This window comes from Halyomorpha halys, unplaced genomic scaffold (assembly GCF_000696795.3).
Source record: "Halyomorpha halys isolate HHAL.00 unplaced genomic scaffold, Hhal_1.1 Scaffold1217.1, whole genome shotgun sequence".
Taxonomy (NCBI): domain Eukaryota; kingdom Metazoa; phylum Arthropoda; class Insecta; order Hemiptera; family Pentatomidae; genus Halyomorpha; species Halyomorpha halys.
The window spans coordinates 7828-30046 of record NW_027108416.1 but is presented as its reverse complement, the minus strand read 5'-3'; the positions used below and the strand labels follow the sequence as shown (position 1 = coordinate 30046).

The 22219-nt window shown below is 30.8% G+C and overlaps 1 protein-coding gene and 1 non-coding gene across 2 annotated transcripts in view; both read left to right on the top strand.

The window, feature by feature from the left end:
* Positions 1-19241, top strand: part of LOC106688820 (LIM domain only protein 3) — a gene marked incomplete at its 3' end in the record, with an annotated part of 149510 nt that extends 130269 nt beyond the window's left edge. Inside the window, exons 2-4 of the mRNA XM_067046724.1 lie at positions 16487-16598; positions 17815-17952; positions 19116-19241. Of these exons, the coding sequence (XP_066902825.1) occupies positions 16498-16598; positions 17815-17952; positions 19116-19241 (365 nt within the window). The remainder of the gene's footprint in view (positions 1-16486; positions 16599-17814; positions 17953-19115) is intronic.
* An 819-nt stretch (positions 19242-20060) lies between these two features.
* On the top strand, positions 20061-20133 carry TRNAA-AGC (transfer RNA alanine (anticodon AGC)). Its single transcript has one exon. It is a non-coding gene; the product is annotated as a tRNA-Ala (tRNA).
* Positions 20134-22219: the final 2086 nt, after the last annotated feature.

Sequence of the window (22219 nt, the reverse complement as noted above, 5' to 3'; positions counted from 1 at the left end):
AATTAGCCACCGGTTATATTAAAATAATATATGAATTTATAAAAAAAAAACATAAATTGATGAAAAAATTAAATAATATTAAAACAAAGTGTATTTTGTTTTAACAAACTATAAAAGAGAGTTATAGTTATTACTGATAAAAATAAAATAAATCATCATGCATTATATAGAATAATATATGTATATCTTAAATAGACAATAGCAAAATAAATTAATAATTAAGGTAAAAAAAAATTAAAATTACTTAATAATAATGATTAAAAAAAAAAATAATTTTAAAGGCTTTTTTTTTGTACTAGCTAGTAATTCTTTCACCCACAAAATGATGGTTTTATTACATTACTAGATGTTACAAACAAATGTTTCGTTTCTACCAGTTCATTTTAATTTACATAAGTCCATGTTAAGTATAACTACAGTAGATATTATAACTTGAGTTATACATCGATTTTTTTAAGGAATATTTGTAGGATATTAAGTGGATATGACCGAGATTTGAGGAGATCTAGTTTTCAAGTTATTAATAAAACTTTTATTTATTTTTTTTTTAAGTTTTAGAAATAATTTTTATAAGCCAATTAACTTAACTTACATATGTTCTAAATAATTTTCATTAATAGTTTCTTCTTTAAATCACCGAAACCCATCATTACCAAAAAAATGTTTTAATAACACATTTTCGTGTGTTGTTGTTACAGTGGAAGGTGTAGAATGGATGTATCATTGCATATCAGCAAATTGATACTACTATTTACTATTTACTTCTTTTTCTAGAATGTGACACTAATAAAAGTTTTTTTTTAAAAAAATGTATAAGATGTAAAAAAGTCACGTAAACATATCATCATAAATAAATGAAAATACATGTATACAAAGTCAAGTAGAAAATAAGTTTGTAAACGATCATTCTGAAACTTGAAAGTCTAGTTCATCTCTGCCCCAAGACTTGATAGCTAAATTCTTCAAGCGAGAATTCTTAAGCAAAGACCTATATTTATCTTTTATCCGGCTCATATTAGAGAAAGAAAGCTCACACAAATATCTGATACCTAAGCTGGAAGAATATGGTACCACAAAATTTGATCTTTCATTTATAGAATTAAAAATTTCTACTATGGGAATAGTAATTTCTGTTCCAAATAAAAAACATGATTTTTTTTATACAAACATTTTGTTTTTATAATTATTTAGTAATTGCGTTAAGTTAACCTTTCATCCCAGGAAGAGAACTTGACTTTTTTTTTTTTTAAATTGCAAAATTAATTAAAGAAAATTTAAAGATTTACTGCCAGGCGGAGAGTCGTTGCCCTTTGGTAGGGTGCCTTAATATAGAGGCTGATTGTGCCACAGGAACGTTCCTGAACCAGAATCCAACATCTGTCGATGTGATAGAAAATAAATTATATGAAATGGGTTCGAACCTAAATTCAGGAGTCAGAAGCATACCACATTACAACTTAATAATTTCTAAAATGTACTTTTAAATATGTATTTACTAACTTACTAATGACTTAAATACTACTTAAATTACTTTTGAAATATAGAGTACTTTGTAAAGAGTGAATTTTTTTTGCTCTGACTTTTGTTTTTTATTTATCATAATACAATACGTAAATTTTATCTTATTCAACCTCTGAAGGTGTTCTTTAAGGTGACTACTTCTGCAAGGAGGAGGTAAGATAGAGTAGAAGAGAGGAGGATATAGTGGATGCGAGGGAGGGGAGAGACTATTGTGACGGGGTGCGGTGCAAATAGCCAGCAAGCACTCAATTACCCTTATCTCCTTGATATCCTTTGTCGTTCCTCCCAACGGCACCTCTTACCCACAGATTAAATTTTTATCAACCGCCGATAGCAACGGCGAGGAAGTCGTTCAGCCTTTAGATCCTCTAAAATGGCCATTAGCTTCCTTATGGAATGCTCTCTATTATGGAATCCTCATCCTTGTACTCCTCCGTGGTATAAAAGATACTGTTAAAGATTACTGAAGAGTACCGCCTGGAACTCAGATTCCGGTTTCTTCTGTGGCCATTGTAGATAATTTATTACTACATAGGTCAACTGATCATTTTGTAATTTAAATTATTGACACCACATACTCAGTTCTTTTTATCATCGCAATAGTTCCCGAAGTATATTTTTTCAAAAACCAACATATTTTAAAATATGAATTCAACTCATACGAAGAAACATTCATTAGAAACTATTGAATGGCACATTTGCCTAGCTTCCCTAGTTTCTGTTTGATTGCTATTGGGCATTTCTACTTTAATTGTTTCTGAAAGGCAGGTTTTCAAAAGTTATTTTTAGTTTAAACAAAAAAACAAATTTATTTATTGATGCAAAGATTTCACGGACTATCAGACGTACAGATATCTATTAGCGCTCATACTGAACCTAGTTAAAATTATCATAAGTATTTTTTAATAAAATTATGCACAGTTTCCATAAAATTTGCCAAAGTTCACATAAGGTTGATTATTAGGTATTCGAATAAAATAATTAGTTTAAAAAACGTTGAACGTTAAATTTTCAAATTTATACAACGTTAAAAATGGATTATTAATTTGTATCATACAGTAAATATTTTAATAAATGAGGATTGAGTTCAAAATGGGCGAAAATTTGATTATTCTTTTTTATGGAATAAAACAGTCCTCCAGTGTTTGATCAGTTATTTAACTACCATTTTGTTAGTTGCTTCAATTTTTTAAAAACAAACAGCATATTTTAAAATTATTATTCTGCATGATGTGTTTTGTTAATTGATAGATTAAACATAATGTCTTTTTTTTTTGGAAAAAAATGATTAAAAATAGCTGCAAAAAAACTTTGTTTCAGGTTTAGATTTTTCTAACCCCCTTCTCCCCCACCCCCGTGTCAGAAATGGTCAGGAAGGAGGTCGTAAAAAAAAAATACATATATATTTTTCTAAACTTCAGTATGTCAACTAAATACCAATAACAAACAAATACTAAACCTTATCCTTATGGGTATTATTTTCACGTAAAAAGTTTTGTTTTGATTCAGTAGATTTGGGTTTGGAGGGGCATCATTGGACAAATGTATGTACAGAACGAATGGTGGCATCGGCATCGAACCTTCGGGATCGCTAAGCCTTTATTATTTTGGTTTGATGGTAATCCATGAAATGTGGCCAACATGTAATAGAGCTACCTCCTTAGGCCATTCGAGCCCTCAGTTATATTCAGTTTAATAACTATTTATTATAACTTTTTTTAAAACAGGTATTTATTCATAAAGATTGAAAAAATATTCACACTGTTATAGTAAGAAAAAAATTGCATCTATTGTTGCAAATTTTTATTTGGAAGGACTATCCGCCAGATGGCGAAAACTTCATATTCATGGCATGTACATCAAATAAGACTGTAAAAACTTGAAAACTGGCGGATTTGGTCGGATCAAATCACGAGACGCAATCGCTGAGGTCACGTTCAAGAAGAACTGAGCCGGGATTGTAGGGCGCTATAAAAGTGTGAGGCGGAGACTGGCGCTGGAGCAGAATATGGTCTGAATTATACATTCCCCGAGCCGTTCACCAGGGCACAATTACATACTCCGGGGGGTAGTAAACCCCATCGTGTTCGCTATCCCACCCTCTTCTATCAAATGTGTCTATACTCCCGGCAAATCGTCCGCTTTCTGCCAATATTGCTCCCCACAAGTGGCTGCTTTGTGTTTGTATTCGGCAGGAGGTAGGAATTCGAATCCTGATCGTTTAAGGAACATATGTGACGTTACTATAGTAATAAGGAGCCGAATAAATTAAGTTCATACCCTAAAGAAATAAATATATTGGAACTATAAAATTGGAATAGAATTATCTTAGACAAAGATACAAATTACTACTAATTAAATAGACTTCATACTCTAGAAAATAAAAATTGACTTTTTATGTAGATTGATATCCCATTACTTTAATTATTATCATGTCGTTTAAAAATATATTAGACATAATGAATTTTACATTCACTATTCGATTTTTTCATATATCGATGTATTCCCAGTAAATATAATTCAAGTCATAGCATTGCGGCGTATAAGATGGACGTGTAAGGTTGTATGGCTTAGTAACGAGCGGACCCTTAAAATGTTAATAAACACTGAACCGACGGGTAAACGTCCGAGGGGTCGAACGAAACGTAGATGGGAGAATTGCGTCAAAACTGATTCAGTAGAATTGTGCTTGGAAGAGGTACGTGGAAAGAATACTGGAAAGAAGTATGTGGAGTGCGATTGGCAGTATCGGAATTGAACCTTCGAGTTCGTTAGGCCTTCATTATTATTATTATGGATGTATTCTAAAGATAGTGTTATAGACTATGGTTTCTTTCTCTACCGAAGTAATTCTGTAGACTATCCCAGGCCAATACAGGGGCTAAAAAAAACTACGGATTACTGTATAACCAATGGAATACGTCAAATACAAAATAGAAAAAAATAACTTTTTTGTTTTTGTGCAATGAGCCATTATTCAAGAAAAGCAGCGATATTTATAAGTATACGGTAAGAGAATATTAATCTGCATAAAAAGTTTATTAATACTATTTTTAAGATGTGACTATGTGAGAGTAATATTTTGGATTATATGTATATCTACAAAAGTTATATATGTATAGTATTTATTATTAAAAAAATAAATCAATTAATAAATTGAAGTTTAAAAAAAAATTAGAGACAACTTATAAAATTGTATTATTTTCCATCTTTATTTATTTTATTTTTTTTTTATAAGAGTATATGAATTATGAGGTGAAGACAGTCGAGAATGCGGTAATGAGTAATGAATGATACACATAAAGAAGAAAAAAAAAAATAGAAAAACTATAATTCTTACCTTTAGAATATTATATTTTATTTTCTATTAGTATCATCTACTTTCCACTTATTTATCGTATATTTCCAAATTTGTTTGTTATTATTTCCTTTACTTTTTTTTTAAATTCAGGTTTTTATCTCGTTTTGTTTTTCGGCCCTTAAAAAGATCTAGATTTCAGGTGGAAACGTCTGCACAAATAAATATCTTTTACATATTTAAGTATCATTACTCACCGTACACACGACTACTTCCTCCTCGTTTACGGTCAACTATAAACAGCTCATTGAGTACATGAGAAACACCTAATCTCTATAAAGGAAACTTCAGTTTACATTGTTTAAACTCGAAAAGACTGAGTTATAACTTGTACTCATATTTTCTGTATTTTAATGCTAGCGGATCGGTCCATTCACATTTCATTAATTCCATGGCGTAGCCTTAGTCTATAACTAGACTATACCACCTTAGATGGACTAATATCGACACCTTATAATGCCACAAGGCAATCAAAGGAAGAAGATTCAGTAAAGTATATATAATACATTTAATGTACTAATTTTATTTTAATGAATGGTACGGGGAAAAAAAATGTATTTTAATGTGTCTATTTAAAGTTTCTATATGTAGTGGTTTACGTGGAAACAACGAGGCTTCACCAAGCTGGTAAATAAATCTAGCTTTAGAAAAAATAGAGATTAAGTTTACCTTTAACGATCAATGCAAATAGTGGTGTATCTTGGTATGTTTTAAATACGATTTTTAAAAATGATTGCATATATATTTTTCTTTTTAATTGATTTCTGCTAAATTATGAAACCCCTTACAAACGAAAGAAGGTACCAGAATAATAACGAAAAATCTTAATTTAGTAGAAAACATTATATACTTTTTAATGAGGTGTAGATAGTTGACCGTAGATTAATGCTTGAAGAAGTTTGTCGGGGGGTGCGGTCAGCAAAGAACAACATAAATAAACAAAACCATATTTATTTATTTTATGCCGACGTTTCGACCTGAGTTTCAGGTCTTCATCAGGGCTATAGAACAGAAGAGATAACAACAACATTTAGAGTAACATACAATTGAAAAGGAATAGTATACAAACAAATTTAGAATTATATAAAATATTGAATTAAATCATAAATGATAAAAAATGATAAACAATTCCACAAATATCAATCAATTAAAATTTTTGTACTATTCAATTATCGTTCTATTCTAAATTTGTTTGTATACTATTCCTTTTCAATTGTATGTTACTCTAAATGTTGTTGTTATCTCTTCTGTTCTATAGCATTGATGAAGACCTGAAACTCAGGTCGAAACGTCGGCATAAAATAAATAAATATGGTTTTGTTTATTTATGTTGTTCTTTGCTGACCGCACCCCCCGACAAACCTCTTCAAGTATATACTTTTTACATCTCGAATATAAAATTTAACATTCGAAGAATAATAACCTGATTAATTGGTCTGGTTGATAAAATTGAATAATATAAAATAGTAACATGACATTAGGCTCGTAAGCACGTTTGAATTTGCTAAATCTTTCACGGAACAATAAGAAGCAGAGACATAAAAACATTTTATAGCATGGCCACTCGGAAAGTTGAGTCGTAAAGAGGGCAGAAAAATTGCGGCTAAGCGGTTAGAATGTTGGCAGCCATTTAAAGGGTTGTTTTTACACTAAACCAAAAGCAGTTAGTGCGAGAGGGAAGTTTTAATAAAGCCAAGGGGCGTGCTCGGCCTTCGAACGGCCCTGAAATAGGTGCCTAATTCTATGGTACAATGCCCCACCCCCTTCCCTTGCTGCTTCCTTTCCAAACAGGCTTAGATTTAAATGATTTACTTCGGGGCCGTTAGGAGATTATTTAACCCTTGAGGAGATAACTCTCTTTCGGGATTTATCTAGCGAAAAGTCGATTGTTCTGTTTGTATAATATCTTGTAAATACAACTCTTCTTAATAAGCAGTTGAATTTAGAATTCATAATGCTTGGTCTTTAAAATGTTTGGAAGCAACATAACATAGTGTAACTTCTCCTACAGGACATCCCTTCATTGTGCCAGCGAAGTATAAATTTAATGTATATCAACCCATTTAATAAGGAACCACTGCACTAAGGCACTCGAGTACTTACAGCAACTAAGTAGAAAATTCAGTTATTTCATTTTTTAATTCTTTTTGCTCCTACCTCTTCTAAATTATCTTCCTTGTCATTGTCAGTTAGTTGAAACCATTTCTTAATTGTTTTCGTTGACCACAATTCAGTTAATCTCCTTCAAAAGTTACATAGCTTCTAACGTTATAAGGAATAGTATGTAAGTTTATAAATATACGAGAAAATAAAATAATAATAATTTATTAAGCTAAAAAAAAAAATAAAGTCCCATCCATACTTATCATTAAATTTAGTCCTAATTCCACCCCTCTGTTCCCCGCCTAGTCCTATCCCCCTTCTCTCTGTCGAAGATATTAAAACCCTGCGAAGTTACCCCAAATGCCGCAAGGATTATATTTACAAAAGATTAATAAGAAGAAGAATAAATCAATAGATTAAGTAGCACATTTAAAAGAATATAGCATTACTATTATACTATAATGCATGATTAACTAGAAAATGAGAAGAGAAATATTTCAATATAAGGAAATATTTTACTTTCATTCAGAAAATGAGTGAGTGAGTGAGTGAGTGAGAGAGAGAGAGAGAGAAAGAGAGATTTTTTCATCCATTTTTCATTTTTGTTTTTTTTATATTATTATTTTTCTTTACTATTTACCTATATATCTACATCTTTAATGTTTTTATTTTTGATATTACCTTTTTTTAAAATTTATTTACATATAATTATTTCCCAGTTTAATAAACAATAAACCTTTTTCTGAATATACAAAAAATATATATACATAAAAATCCAAGAATGTCATGTACGTTTATATACAATTAAAATTTTTATAAAAACAAATTAAATGGACCAAACTAGTTTTGGAATGCAACGTTGCAACTTATTTAATTAAAGAATAATATTTCAATTTCAAGGCTTTAGATAATATGCTCAATTATTGAATTATAATTAACAAAACCGACAATGGTGGATTACAATGTCAGTCGACCGCTGGTAGTATCGGAAACTAGGAGGCCGATTAGATAGGGGGTAGGCATTGCGTATTTATGGAGGGATAATAAATTTAATGGCGTTTAGGGCTAAGCTAGGAGCGATTAAAACTTGTAGCGAGGGAGTTAATCAGAGGTAGCCGCAACCACCTCGGAGCTAAACGTGTATATAATTCCAACAGCCTCTCTCCGCAAACTGCCCACTCCTGTCTTACTGCCACTAAACTATCTCTCAGTCCGTTTAAAGTTAGATTAACTCGGCCTCAAGCTCTGCACAACGCTAAATATTTACTAATTATAAATAAGTTTAATTTTATTTCTATTCATTTGAGGAAATCTATAAGTAAAAGTATGGATATAAAGTTAAATATTTCTATCAAAAGTCAATACATCTACTTTAAGAACATTATTAAAAAATTAATAAGTAAACATCTCATGTATATAAGTTAATTCTTTATAGAACATGTTTTTCTTTGATATTTATTTGAAATTTTGAAAAAAAACATGAATAAGTATTAGCCATAGAATTTTTATTTACTAAAAAAAAACTTCACTTATGAAAACAGAGTATATTAAGCTTTTTATTATATAAACTAAGGAGGGTCTTAGTCATAAGCAAAATGATTTTTAGAATAAAGAAATTAAAACAGTCATGAGCTGTAAAGAAAAAGAATGGTTTGTTATATTTTCACCCTTTATCTATCTATGAACCTAATGGTAAATATCCGAGAGGTATACCGAAGCGTAGATAGGAGGATTGCATCAAAACTGATTCGGGTTTGGACGAACGTTATTGAGTAGATATGTGTAGGAAGCGATTGGTAGTATCGGCATTGAATCTTCGTGTTCACTAAGCATTTATTATTATGTTTTCAGAATAAGGTAGATAATAATAATTTATCTAAAAGTTATCGAAGTATTAACGGCGAGATATAACTGCAGATATTTAAGTGCGTCAGTTTGCAACATTTAAAACCAAATTGATGGTTTGTGATAGTATATTTATTTTTCACAGTAGTGAGGTCATTCTAAAATAATAAAAAAAATTAACATGATTTCGATAACAATTCCATTTTAAAAATCAAATCGAGATATCAAAATGTAATACTTTATATTCAAACCTTCATAATATCGAATTAAAATATATTGAAATAAAAAAGACAAAAAATAAAAATAAAAGGTAAAAAATTGTTGAGATATTATTAGATACTCCAAAAAATTAAAAAAGGTCTCAAGTTTTTTTAATATTTCTATTTGTATGTGAAAGTTATGTTAAAATCAAATTGCTGTTTTTGTTCACCTGTTACATGAACGTATCTTTTTCTAACCTGATGATATCTGAATTGACGAATGACAGATTAGTATCCAAATTCAATCAGTATGAACCATGGTAAAAAAAAAATTTTCTTATCTATAAAATATACAGTAAAATTAAGAATAATTTTTTCTATTTGTTAATTATTAACATAGGTATTGATTCGATGCTAAAATATGAATTATAAATTATGAATAAATAAAAGATGAACGAATTCTGAAATGGTAAAATCAGATTTATCTCTTAATTATTATTTAAGAATTAAAACTAGACATTTTTACAACTTCCTGATTATACTTAAGGAGAGAATGAAAAAATGAACTGATATCAAACCAAACCATTACACGATTCTTCAACTCGTAGTTTAAAAAATACAGAAGAAGGAAAAGAGATAAAGTGGGAATAAAGGATATGCAGTAGGTGGTATGTGATAAGGACTCGCCCTTCAGGGACTTAAAACGAAATAATTACAGGAGCCGTGTGAATTTCAAGCTAGCGACTTAACACAAGGGGGAAGATAACACGCATATTAGCTCGGGTGGGGGAAAAACTAATTAATAAGTTAATTAAAGGGGCTTACTCTTACCTCTTTATTAAGTATCAGGTTAAAGCGGGTTTTTCAGAGTTTGCTCAGCTCCGCCATGTTTTATCTTAATATTTGCCCGTCCCGTGAACTTCTTCATGTGTGTGTATAAGTGTATCAGTTAGCTCTAACCATCTTCAACTGATTACTTAACGAACTTTTCAATATTTCGCGTCTATCTCGTGCAATCTTTGAAGTTAGTTATAAAGTTGAAATTATGAAACATTTTAGGTTATCAGTAAGGTCTTAAAATGGTTTACTGGTCCTCATGCGGGATGGCTAATACGGCTCTTAGTTAGTAATCAATTATTTATTTAATACGTTTTTATTGGTTTATAAAAATTATTAGCAATACAAAATATATTATATGAAGTGAAGCAATAATTTAAACGCTTCCTGCAGAAGCAAGAACAACCTGAGCCATCGACAATCTTTAATATAACCGGGAATTTCAGTTCGATTGCTTAATTGTAAGCAAAGATTTTTATCATTAAAAAATTAATTACAATTAGAAAACAATTTCATTCTGAAATGTTGCTCCTTAAAGAATAATATTTATTGTATAAACATTTTTTTTTTTAAATATCTTTATTGAAATTTATAACTGTATATTATATAATACATTCATCATTGATCTTACTTAAAATGAAGTGTTACAGGCGTGTAGAGCAACTACCCATTGGTAGCACTCTAATGACATTTTACATTAGCAGGTCTCGTGGCCATCTTTTTTTTAGTCGCCTCGGAGTCTTTATGACTTTTAAGACAAGGTCTTTATGTATGATTTTATTTCTGACAAAATAAGGAGCATTAAGGATTTTACGAAGGATTTTGGATTGTAAGGATTGGATACGAGAGGAATTCGAAGGTTTAGTGGAGCTCCAAAGCTCAACTCCATATGTCCAGATTGGCCTTATTACAGTCATATAGATCAGTCTTTTATAATGTGTTGGAAGTTTTGACCGCTGATCTAGAAAGTGCTGTAATAGTCGAAATCTAGGTGCAGTTTCCTGTCTTTTCAGTCTTGTGTGGGAATTCCAGGTTAATCGTTTGTCCAAATGTAGTCCAAGGTAGCGGATCTGTTCGACAGGGATAAGAGTAACATTATTAAATGAAACTGTAGGGCAGTCCAGTAGGTTTACAACTAACGGTAAAGGCTATTTGATGGGATTTGTTGTAATTTATCTTAATCCTCCAAATACGACACCAGTCTTTTAGGGCTGTGATATGGGATTGGAGAGTTTGAGATACAATTAATGGGTTATAATTAACTGCGAGCACACACGTGTCATCGGCATACGTGGTGAGGATAGTGTTGGAATGTCAGCTGTATAGACGGTGTAGTGGATGGGACCGAGGATACTACCTTGAGGAACACTGCGGACTGAGAATAGAGTGATGAATAGGAACCATTGTGGTTTACTTAGAATAATCTATCAATGAGAAAGGAACGTATGATGAGAAAGTATGTAGGAGGTAGCAATTTGCGAAGTTTGTAAAGCAGTCCCTTGGTGCAGGACTCGATCAAAAGCCTGTATAAACATTAAAAAAATAATGATAATTTGCCCGTAGAAAGGGGATGAAACAGTTTTTTAAGCTGTGGCTGTTGTTTAATATAACAATAAAAGTTAATAGAACAGGTTAATGAGCCTAAAATATAATTACTGAAATTGCCAAGTGAAAATTGATTTTTTTTTCATTAGATAATTTTAGAAACATTATGAATATATTAGAATTATACACATATTAGGGAAACAAATAGGAATCTGATTTGGAGAATATATTGTGCTCAACATAATAAATATTATTCTTATTGAAAAGTCTAACAATTAATTATCAAAACAATAATATGGACCCCATAGAATCGACAGACCTGTAAAATTTACTGTCGATATATATCCGGAGTAACATTCTGCAACTTTATAATTAGAATTTATATATGTAGTTCGTTTTTGGAAAGGTCAACAATTCCAGAACTCTATACGGTCATTAGAAGAGAGATGGCAATAAGCCCCAAAGAAGAGAGTTGCTAAGACTAACAGTGACAGATGACCGAAGCGGCCCCCTGGGACCGCCTGGGGCTGCTACTCAGTTATTGGGATCCGCCCTCCAAAACTGCCGAGTCAACAGGGCCTCAGGCTTTGTCGCGGTTCTCTTATGTTGACTCCTGCTGTCTGAGGTTATAGGATCTGCTGATGTGTGCTAACTACCCGCAAACCTACTCAAAGGGTTGGTATACTGTTGGCATATCATAGAGCACGAGCCATAAAATAAAACGGACAAAACTTTTTTTTGGAGAGAAAAAGTGTGTAACATGTGTTAAATAACCTTCTTCAATCCCGCAACAAAGGTTTTTCATTTAAGGATCAAAATACTCCCAATTAGAACGCATAGTTGTAATTTAATCACGATGCTAAGGATATAAATTAACAAACACTTCTAGAACAATAACTCCTGAGACCTTTGCATATCATAGTCGGCCCTTGGGCGGGGTGTATTCTCGGAAGGCCCTAAGCCGGGACTTGGTAATTCATAGAGGGCCCTGTGAATATTCTAAGGGGGGCTAGGATTCGCCCAAGATCCGGCCTGTTAAACATTCACACCACCGCTGAGACTTGACCGGCCTTAAATTTAATAAACCGACACGTGAACTATTCAACGGTTAGCGGCTTGATTAAACACGGCTCGGAATTGCCGAATATGGCAATCGATACCGGCTTCTTAGTCTACAATGCACCGTGGATCGGAGAGAATGTCCCCATATTTAACTAAAATATAATTACAAATCAGCAATAAAAAAGAATAACAGAGTAATACTAGAGCATAACATCGACTAATGAGGCCGATTGAAATGGGCGTATAAATTAATTTTTATTATAATATTAAACAAATTACTTTTTTTTTCACAATTTTTCTTATTACTAATATATTTGTATCCATGCTTTTAGAACTTTCCTGAGGTAATATAAGTTTTCAATATTTTTTTTCAATGAAACCTTGTACTACAGGTATGTGTCACTAGATGTGCACTGTTTTGTAACTGCCGTACCAGTTGGATTATTTCCGTAACTTAATATTTTTATAACACCATAAAGTTGAATATAACCATTTACTTCTTCTTAGAACTCCCCATTCCTATAGTCACCTGTGAATGATAAAATAAACCTTCAGGCCATTGTAAAGGTTGGACACCAACTCAGTAGATTCAGCCCATTTCTTCTATGATCCTCCATAATGATACATAGCACATTCACACAATTTTAATTTTTAGGGGAAATTGAGAATAAAACGGATTACCAGTTTGAGGGATAAAATCAAAACGTACTCCTTTCCAGAATGTTGGTAGTATGGATCCCAGGGTTTGACGCCTGGTGGCTGATTGCTCCACCTCTCTTCTTCTTTCTACAATTTAAGGTGATCTGAGGTCATTAAAGCCTTTCTCTGCATGATTTTCAGCCAGTTCATACCCTGATATTCTATAATACCCAAGAATCCACTGTAGTGTGATCGGTTTATAAATCTGTGAATTTTCAATTTAGATGCAAGCAATGTCAGCCCTATCTCCTACTTGTTCTTCATGTTCAAAAGAACCGATGCTCCATAGGTATGAAACAAAAGCCTAGATCCTATTTAGATATAATACTATGGTCTAACACTAATGGTTGGATTAAGTCAATATAATCGAGCGCTGGAAACACTAATTTTTGATGGATAATGAAGGAGTTTCAGCGATAATAAAATCCTGGTGAGGGGTTGCCTATGGCTTTCTTTATTTTGGGCTACTTTTCTACACTATTTTGTTAGGAAGCTTTGCCTATTTATACGAATTCGAATCCTTTGGCCTACTCTATCCTTTAATGGGTGGTAGAAATATATTAAGTTATTGAATCAAAATAAAATATATTTATACTCTCTCAGAACCTCATTTAATTGATAGGTTTACTCGTTTCTGTTAGGGAAAAAAACTGTTTACCTTATCAATTGATTCTCAAAATGATACATAATTTTGAAGTCAAAGTTTTAGCGTTGACAATGTAAAACATTTAGTAACTTTAGCCTATTTAAATGCTTTAAATTGGATTCTTACCAGAACTTAACGTTCATATAATGTTATCAACTTGAACATAAGAAAATACAAACCATTCTTTTTACGAAACAACGCCTAAAATCCTGCTGTGCCAAATTTTAATATATAGTTGGAATTCTATTGTTTCTTCTGAAGTTGCCGCTTTGTAAACGAGACGGAATAAGAGATGATGTTACGCTTTGAAGCTTGGAATCCACCTCCTAAATTGCCGTTTACGATACCCCACCATTCGCTTCTACGGCTTCACCTGACCAGCTTAGGGAGCAAGTTGGAAGATTCCTCCTTTGTGGAGCCCTTAGACAAATATGCCCCTGATTACAACACTTATTTGACAGTTTGAGGGAGGGGGCTTGGCCTAATTAAACCCTTTGAGCTCTTGACAAAGTGGCCGGTGCATATTTCTACACCAACTCCACACAGGGATTTATTAAAATACCTCACGGGCCCCGGGGACTATTTTACTCTTCTGCCTCCGGGGGCTCCGAGATAAATATTCCAATAAGGCGCATAGCTTAGCTTCTGTCAATATTACCTGTCAAATAAAACAATCATCTTTATTATCTTTGTTAGGGAGGGTCTTCTGATTTCAAATCGATGAAGTTTTAAAACGTTTCGTTTCTGATAAAATTATTTTATAACGATTGAGTAAGAATGAAATAAGATTGTAGGCAGATAGCCCGCATAGCGGTCAATAAAGGTACCAAAATTTTAGAAAAAATTTTTTTATATTGAAACGTTGGTTAACAATAAACAGTTTATCTTCTTCCAATAAAATTAAATAAGGGATGAGAAACAGTTATTGTTATTTTGCCACTGGAAATCTTAATCCATTGTATTTCAATGGTACACATTCGAACTTTTTTTTGACATCATTTAAAAATTTTAACCATTTCAATCTCATCCCACATCTGAGTTAGTAAAAAAAAGAATACACAAATTGGACATGTATATTTATTTGATAAAAATATATATATATTTTTAGTAGGAACAACTGTTACCAAGTAAAAAAAATAAATAAAAATTAGAAAAAGATATTCACATTGAGTGCTTGGTAAGGGATTACAGTTTCTTGACCACTATAACCTAATCTGATTAGTGTCACGCACAACACCCTCGCTTATTTCTCAGCTACCATTGAAGAACCAGGTCCCACTTTGCTGTATCAGGAAAAGTTTTGAAAAGATCCGCTATTAAGATTACAAATTATGGACAAGACATACTAAATACGTGAATAATTATTGATTACTCAACCCTAAGTTTCGACAATTAATGAAGACCAATTTTAATTAATTTAATGAATTTTAAAATATATGAGGAGAAGATGGTTGGGGGTGCGGCCAGAAAATAACACAAATAAGTTTTTAATAAACATATTTATAAGTGCCGACGTTTCGGCCAGAATTGTTAGCCTTCATCAGAGATAAGATCAAAAAACAAGATAACAACCAATGAAAAAAAAAGGATATATAGAATGATATAAGTAAATAATTGTACAAAATGAAAATAGATAAAAATAAAGTAATGAAAGAAGCGGGAAATAAAACGTATATATAGGTAATTAAATATCTAAGTAAAATAACATAATTAATGAAATAAAAATATAAAGTTATATAATGCAAAGAAACAACGGAATATGAATATTTTAATTTAATAATAATAATTTAAAAATTAAAGTTATGGAAAAACTCATTATCTTATCATTACAAATTTTTAAAATGTAAAGGAAATTATAAGAAACTTTACAAACAATGAAATTAATTACTTTTACTATTTATGAATTTTCTTCTTGATTTTGTTATTTTACAACATTTATTTACTATTCATGTATACATCTCTTGAACTTCATGTTTATCCTAGAAGTCGAAACATATAAATAATAAATATTTCTTTAATAATTTCGTATAACAGTAGCATTAAATCCAATTTGGATTCGAGCATCATAAGAATTTGTTTCAAGTTATCACTTTATAAGTTTCATTTCTAAAAAAAGATTGTCAACTAATGCATGGGCTCCCTACTACCTTAGTCGTTGGTAGCTAAATAATTAGCTAGGCTAGAAAAAACTAATATTAGATAAATATCAACTCTATAAAGCATTTTAATGCAGTATTCATTACTTAAGACCAAATTTTATATATTTAAAAAAAAAATTTATTTTGTTTATACATCGTCGGTACAAGACAAAGTGTTGTATTTGCTGATTATACTATTTTGGGTTTCTTCTAATGGCAAAAAGACTAAATTTGTGATTTAAATAATTAGGAATGCAAAATGGTCAATAAACGTATATCAGAACTGTAAATTAGCTGCTATCTTGAATCTGCAGCCATAATTAACACAATATTCTCTTTAAAGTTATTTCAATCGGGCTTGGTACGTCATATTTTACGAAAATGTCATACAAGGCGAGTTTATATAACATAACTAAGCTTCCATTTTTAGTTTCTTAGGTTTAATTGTATCAACTAATATCCAATGTAAGTTCATAATTAATTTACAACGGTTATGTATACAAATATTTCTAATAATTCCTTTTTCTTCCAGGTGTGGGGAGAATGACGATGGACGTAAAGGCGGGGGGTGCCAAAGGAGGGGCACCTACGCCGAACACAGGAACGCAGGAGTGCGCCGGCTGTGGCAAACACATAACCGAGAGGTAATTGCCAGTCCTACAAGCATAGTGGTTTATAAACGGAGTGTACAAGATGTCTTTCTGCGGTTTTTGCAGAAAATCAGCAACTGACAACCCCTGTTGAGAATAATAGTGGTATATCCATGAAACGGAAAAAACAGCGTTTCAAATTTTTAGAGTAGGCCGTGAAGGGGTTACACGTTAGTTCATTAAACAAAATAGAACTGTCCTGACAGAAGTGGTGCAGCTAGGAATCCGGCTTGGGTAGGTTGACTTTTATTTCTTGATGGATCCTGGTAAGAAATCTTGACTTTCTTACTCTGGCTTGAATAGGTTGGTAATCTGTAGGATATCCCGTCTTCACGACTGTAAGTTGAAGAGTTTAACCCCAAATAACAAGCTTTTAAAGAGTAGTATGTTAGATCAAAGATTAACTTGCCTTATATATTTTTTTTCTTTTTTCCTTAAAATTTTATCCTGTCTACTAGGCATTGACCTTAGAATTTAGAGTGCAAAACAATGCTTAATCACGGGAACTGCTTAATTATAATTCAGCATTGTGAATAAGATGGACGTGTGAGGTTCCAGGATTTAGAAATAAAAGGATTTCTAATCAGTTAATAAATAGTGTGGTACTACCGAGTTGTAAACCGAAACCTAGCGAAGTTGGTTAAGCCTTAATTATTATCACTCTATATTACTAGATGCTCAACCAAAACTGACATGCTGGGTTTCCACTATTCAACAAATGTTAATTTTAAATTATGGAAAAGATGGTCAGGGTGCGGTCAAAAGAGAAACAAAAATAGTTAACAACTATTTAACTATTATTATGTCAAAAACAAAGTAGGGGGAAACGTCGGAAAATAAATAGTTGTTAACTATTTTTATTTATATTTTTACCCTAACCATTCTTATCCATAATTTGAAATTATCAGGTCAACCATTTATATATATATATATATATAAACGTTAAATTTGTTTTCTTGCACTGCGTCGTTCTGCAACATAGCAAAATAAATTTTCACCAATGGTACAGTTAAATACATTCTAGTTTCATTTAGTTATATAAAATTAAAAAAAAAAAAAAAAAAAAAAAAAAGATTTTCCGTAGTTTTTCACTAAGATTCACTGCACGAGACAATATAAATATATAAAGAAATAAAAAGTTCCGTCAAATTGTTCCAAATAAATTTGGATTGTTTGATATTATTTAGCAATAATAAACCCCTGTTTTCAGGTATCTTTTGAAGGCATTGGACCTTTACTGGCACGAAGATTGTCTCAAATGCGGTTGCTGTGATTGCAGGCTAGGAGAAGTTGGTTCAACGCTATACACCAAAGCGAATCTCATACTCTGTAAAAGGGACTACCTCAGGTAAGCGGACAATAAAATTAAATAAAATCACGTCATTACAACTAGATAAAGAAACCTGTTTTTTATTTATTATTTTATACGGTCGTTTATAAAAAGTTATGGTCATCCCAATAAGTCTTGATCGCATAATTATTCATATATATATTTTCATAATAATATATTTTTTTAAAATACAATTCCTGATTTACGATTGAACATGCACATTTCAATTTAGAAAAATTTTTTGTGTCAGAATTATTAAATTTTTTTTACTAAGACATATAACATCCTCAAAACTTCTAATAAACGATCCCCATATTGATAAAAACTCCAAAAAGTAACAATAAATAAAAATGAGCATTGACGTTCTAAGATCCAATTTCTAAAATTATAATCAGGAAACCCAAAAACCCAATAAACGATTCCCTGGTTGAAGATAATTCCAAAAGTAAAAATAAACCGAAGCGCGCATGTGTGATCGAAAATCCTATAATCAAACCGAATCAAAACACTTGAAAAGCGCATGTGCGATAAAAAATCCAATTAATCAAACAGAATCAGGACACCCGAAACCACAATAAACGGACCTCGTAACGAAGGAAACTACATTTGAATTATCATTGTTTTTTTGCTATTTTTCTTCCTGGATTTTTTTCAAAAATAAAAATAGAGATAGATTAAACAGGACCCAGCAAATCTACCCAAACTATGGGGACGTAAGTAGAATGGTAAGTGAAAGTTTTTTTTGTTCATATACAAATATGAATACTTCTATGAAAAAAAAACCTTAAAATTTCAGTATTTTCATTCATTTCACATCTGATTATTTTATTTTATAAATTTATATTTTTATAAGCCAGACAAATGGCTAAATGTACAAATATAAATTGTACGCTGACATTATTGTAATGTAACTAGGTGTTGCAAATTAAAATAAAATATCATTTAATGTAAAGAAGGAATCACAATTAATTATATACCATTTCATATAAAGATGCAATCACAAGGAATTAGAGGTATATACACCCTTGAGAGATTTTGTATGTTATATACAATAAATAAATATTGATTAATATGATTTAATATTATTTTGCATTATAAATTTATTAAAATATTTATAATATGAACAACAATTTATTTATTAATTATTCGTATGAAAAATATTAATTTCTTTTTCTGAGTAGGTTATTCGGGAACACGGGCTACTGTGCAGCTTGTACCAAAGTGATACCAGCCTTCGAGATGGTGATGAGAGCCAGGAACAATGTCTACCACCTAGAGTGCTTTGCGTGCCAGCAATGCAACCACAGGTATGTCCATGCTTATATTATTTTTAGAATTTACATTTAAAGGTTTACAATAAATAACTTTATAGCTGCTGTAAAATGTTACAGTTCAATATTGTACTATCATCTTTGCAATGTGCTAGCTCAGTTTTTGATGAATTAAATCATAACATTTATACCTAAGATATATACCGTACTGTCTCAGTAGATATTTTTTTCCATACTTACTATCGGTGAAAGGGAAGTTCAGCATCATGTTGTAAATTAAAAAAAAAATAACGTCTTCAGAATTGAAAATTTCCATTTGCATTTTACGCTTTTGGTATCAAGGGTCAAAATTGACTCGTATGTAAGATCAATAGTATACATATAATATATATACAGGATTTATGTCATTCATGATGATATTTATTAATAAATAATAACTTTATTTTTAGTATTATAATTAATTACATATAAATTAAAATTACTATAATGTATTACAAACACCTTTTTTTTATAACACTTTGCAAAAATGTAAGTAAATATTTTAATTTAGCTAGGATAAATCTTGATGATTATTTTATTGAGGAAAACTATAATTATGAATATTTGTATAAAAATAGGCTACTCCACTATATCACAAATTTGACTATTAAAGATTAAAAGAATAATCAATGCTTCCTAACTTATTTTTCAAAATATGAAAGTATTTTTTATCCGATAATATTAGTTGGTTTCTAATTAAAAAAAATATAATAAGAAAAAGGTCATTGTCTTAAATTAATATTTATGTATTTTTTTCACCATAAGCCACCTTAAATCAGCTCTGGATCAATAATTATTTTGTAGGTCAGTATCACAGGGGGCGTAGCTCAGATGGTAGAGCGCTCGCTTAGCATGCGAGAGGTACCGGGATCGATGCCCGGCGCCTCCAATGTTTTTTGAAACCTTTCTACGAAAAAAAAAATAAATAAATAGGAAAATTTATTTTACTAATTATGATTATACTTTATTTAATTATTATTATATTATTACTCACGTTTTTTCAAGAACGATAGGCCACCAGAATTATTTACTTAAACCAAGAAATTATAAAAATAGTTTGTAATATTTATTTAACTTTTTTTTTTTTTAACGTTTTGTCTAGAAATTATACGGTCTTATGTAGTACTAAACCCAAGATCCTACATCTATTGTGTAACAATTCTCTATCGTATTTATTTATTTGACCAAAATATGTATATCGTAGAGAAAACATTAATAACCACCAATAGATAATTACTAATTTAGTATATGAAGAAATCGATGATGAATATAAACAAGAGAAGAGGACTTATACCATTAGAAATAGGTAATAAATTATTTAAAATACACTAGAAAAATGGGCTGCAGTGCTTATATAAAAATGCATGGTCAGAAATAACTAAAATACATTTGTATATTTTTAAATTGTAAACAACGCGAAGAATTACGCCAGTAGAATCAAATTATGATTTTTAAAAAACATTAAAAGAGAAGAGAAAATTCCAACCTTCTTCCAGAATATTTTAATAAATTATTAATATAGTCAGAAATACATGTTATCACTAACATGAAAAAACTCGTATAAGATATGGTAAGAAATACCTAATGGACTTATTGCAAATAGAAATCATTAAAAATAATAAGAAATGCAAAATTTTAAATATCGTTAGAAACAAACCTGGTTTCCAAACCAAAAAAACAAAGTAGTGTTGGAAGAAGATAGTTGACCGTATGAAGTAGATTGGAGGAAGGTAGTCCGAGTGGGGGTCAATAAAGGTATCTAAATAGTAAAAAAAAACTATTTATTGTTAACCAGCGTATCACCCGACTTTTCAGGGCTTCGTGAAAGACAATAAATAATTATGAGAGATAGTTGACCGAGGATGAGTTTAACGAAGAGAAGATGGTTGGTTGACTTGGCGGTTTCAAGCTAATAGCTCCGATGAAGGCCGGAAATTCTGGCCGAAACGTTGGCACGATTAAATAAGTTACTTCAACTTATTTCTGTGATATTTCTACCACACCCCCAACCATCTTCTTCTCGTATAATGACAATAAATAGTTTTCTTGTACTATTTTAATACCTTTATTGATTGCCCCCTGTACTATCTTCATAAAAAAAAGAAGTAATTATCGCAAGAATAATTAGTCTATTGATAATAAATTAAACCTAATGACTCAACTATAAATTAAAGTATTTTAGCAAATATCATGAAAAGTACTACTCCTACGAAGAAAAACTTCATTAACTACTTTATACTCCATCAAACTAGCTTTAACTTGAGTGCTAATAGACATCTGTACCTTATAAATAATAATAATAATAAACTAAGTAAATAAATAATAATAAATATTAATAAACTAAACCTAATGACTCAACTATAAATCAAAGTATTTTAGCAAATATCATGAAAAGTACTACTCCTACGAAGAAAAACTTCATTAACTACTTTATACTCCATCAAACTAGCTTTAACTTGAGTGCTAATAGACATCTGTACCTTATAAATAATAATAATAATAATAAACTAAATAAATAAATAATAATAAATAGATAAATAAATAAAAACAATATTAAGAATAATAAACTAAACCTAATGACTCAACTATAAATCAAAGTATTTTAGAAAATATCATGAAAACTACTATTCCTACGAAGAAAAACTTTATTAACTACTTTATACTCCACCAAACTAGCTTTAACTTGAGTGCTAATAGACATCTGTACCTCGAAGGTTTTTGAGATATAGAGTTCTCAAAACAAATTCACTAATTACTGATCTTTCAGTACACTCTGTACAACATTTTTATGAAATGTTGGATTTTAAAAAGCTGTATCTCAAGAACTATTGAACTTCAATACCTCTCTCAGGGCTCACATTTTAGCAAATTTACACTACTTTAAATGACGTTCTCTTAGGTTTTCAAGTGTTGTTGGTAGTTTTAAAGATATAGAGCTCCGAATGAAAAATGAAATTTGTTTAGCGTTTTGAAAC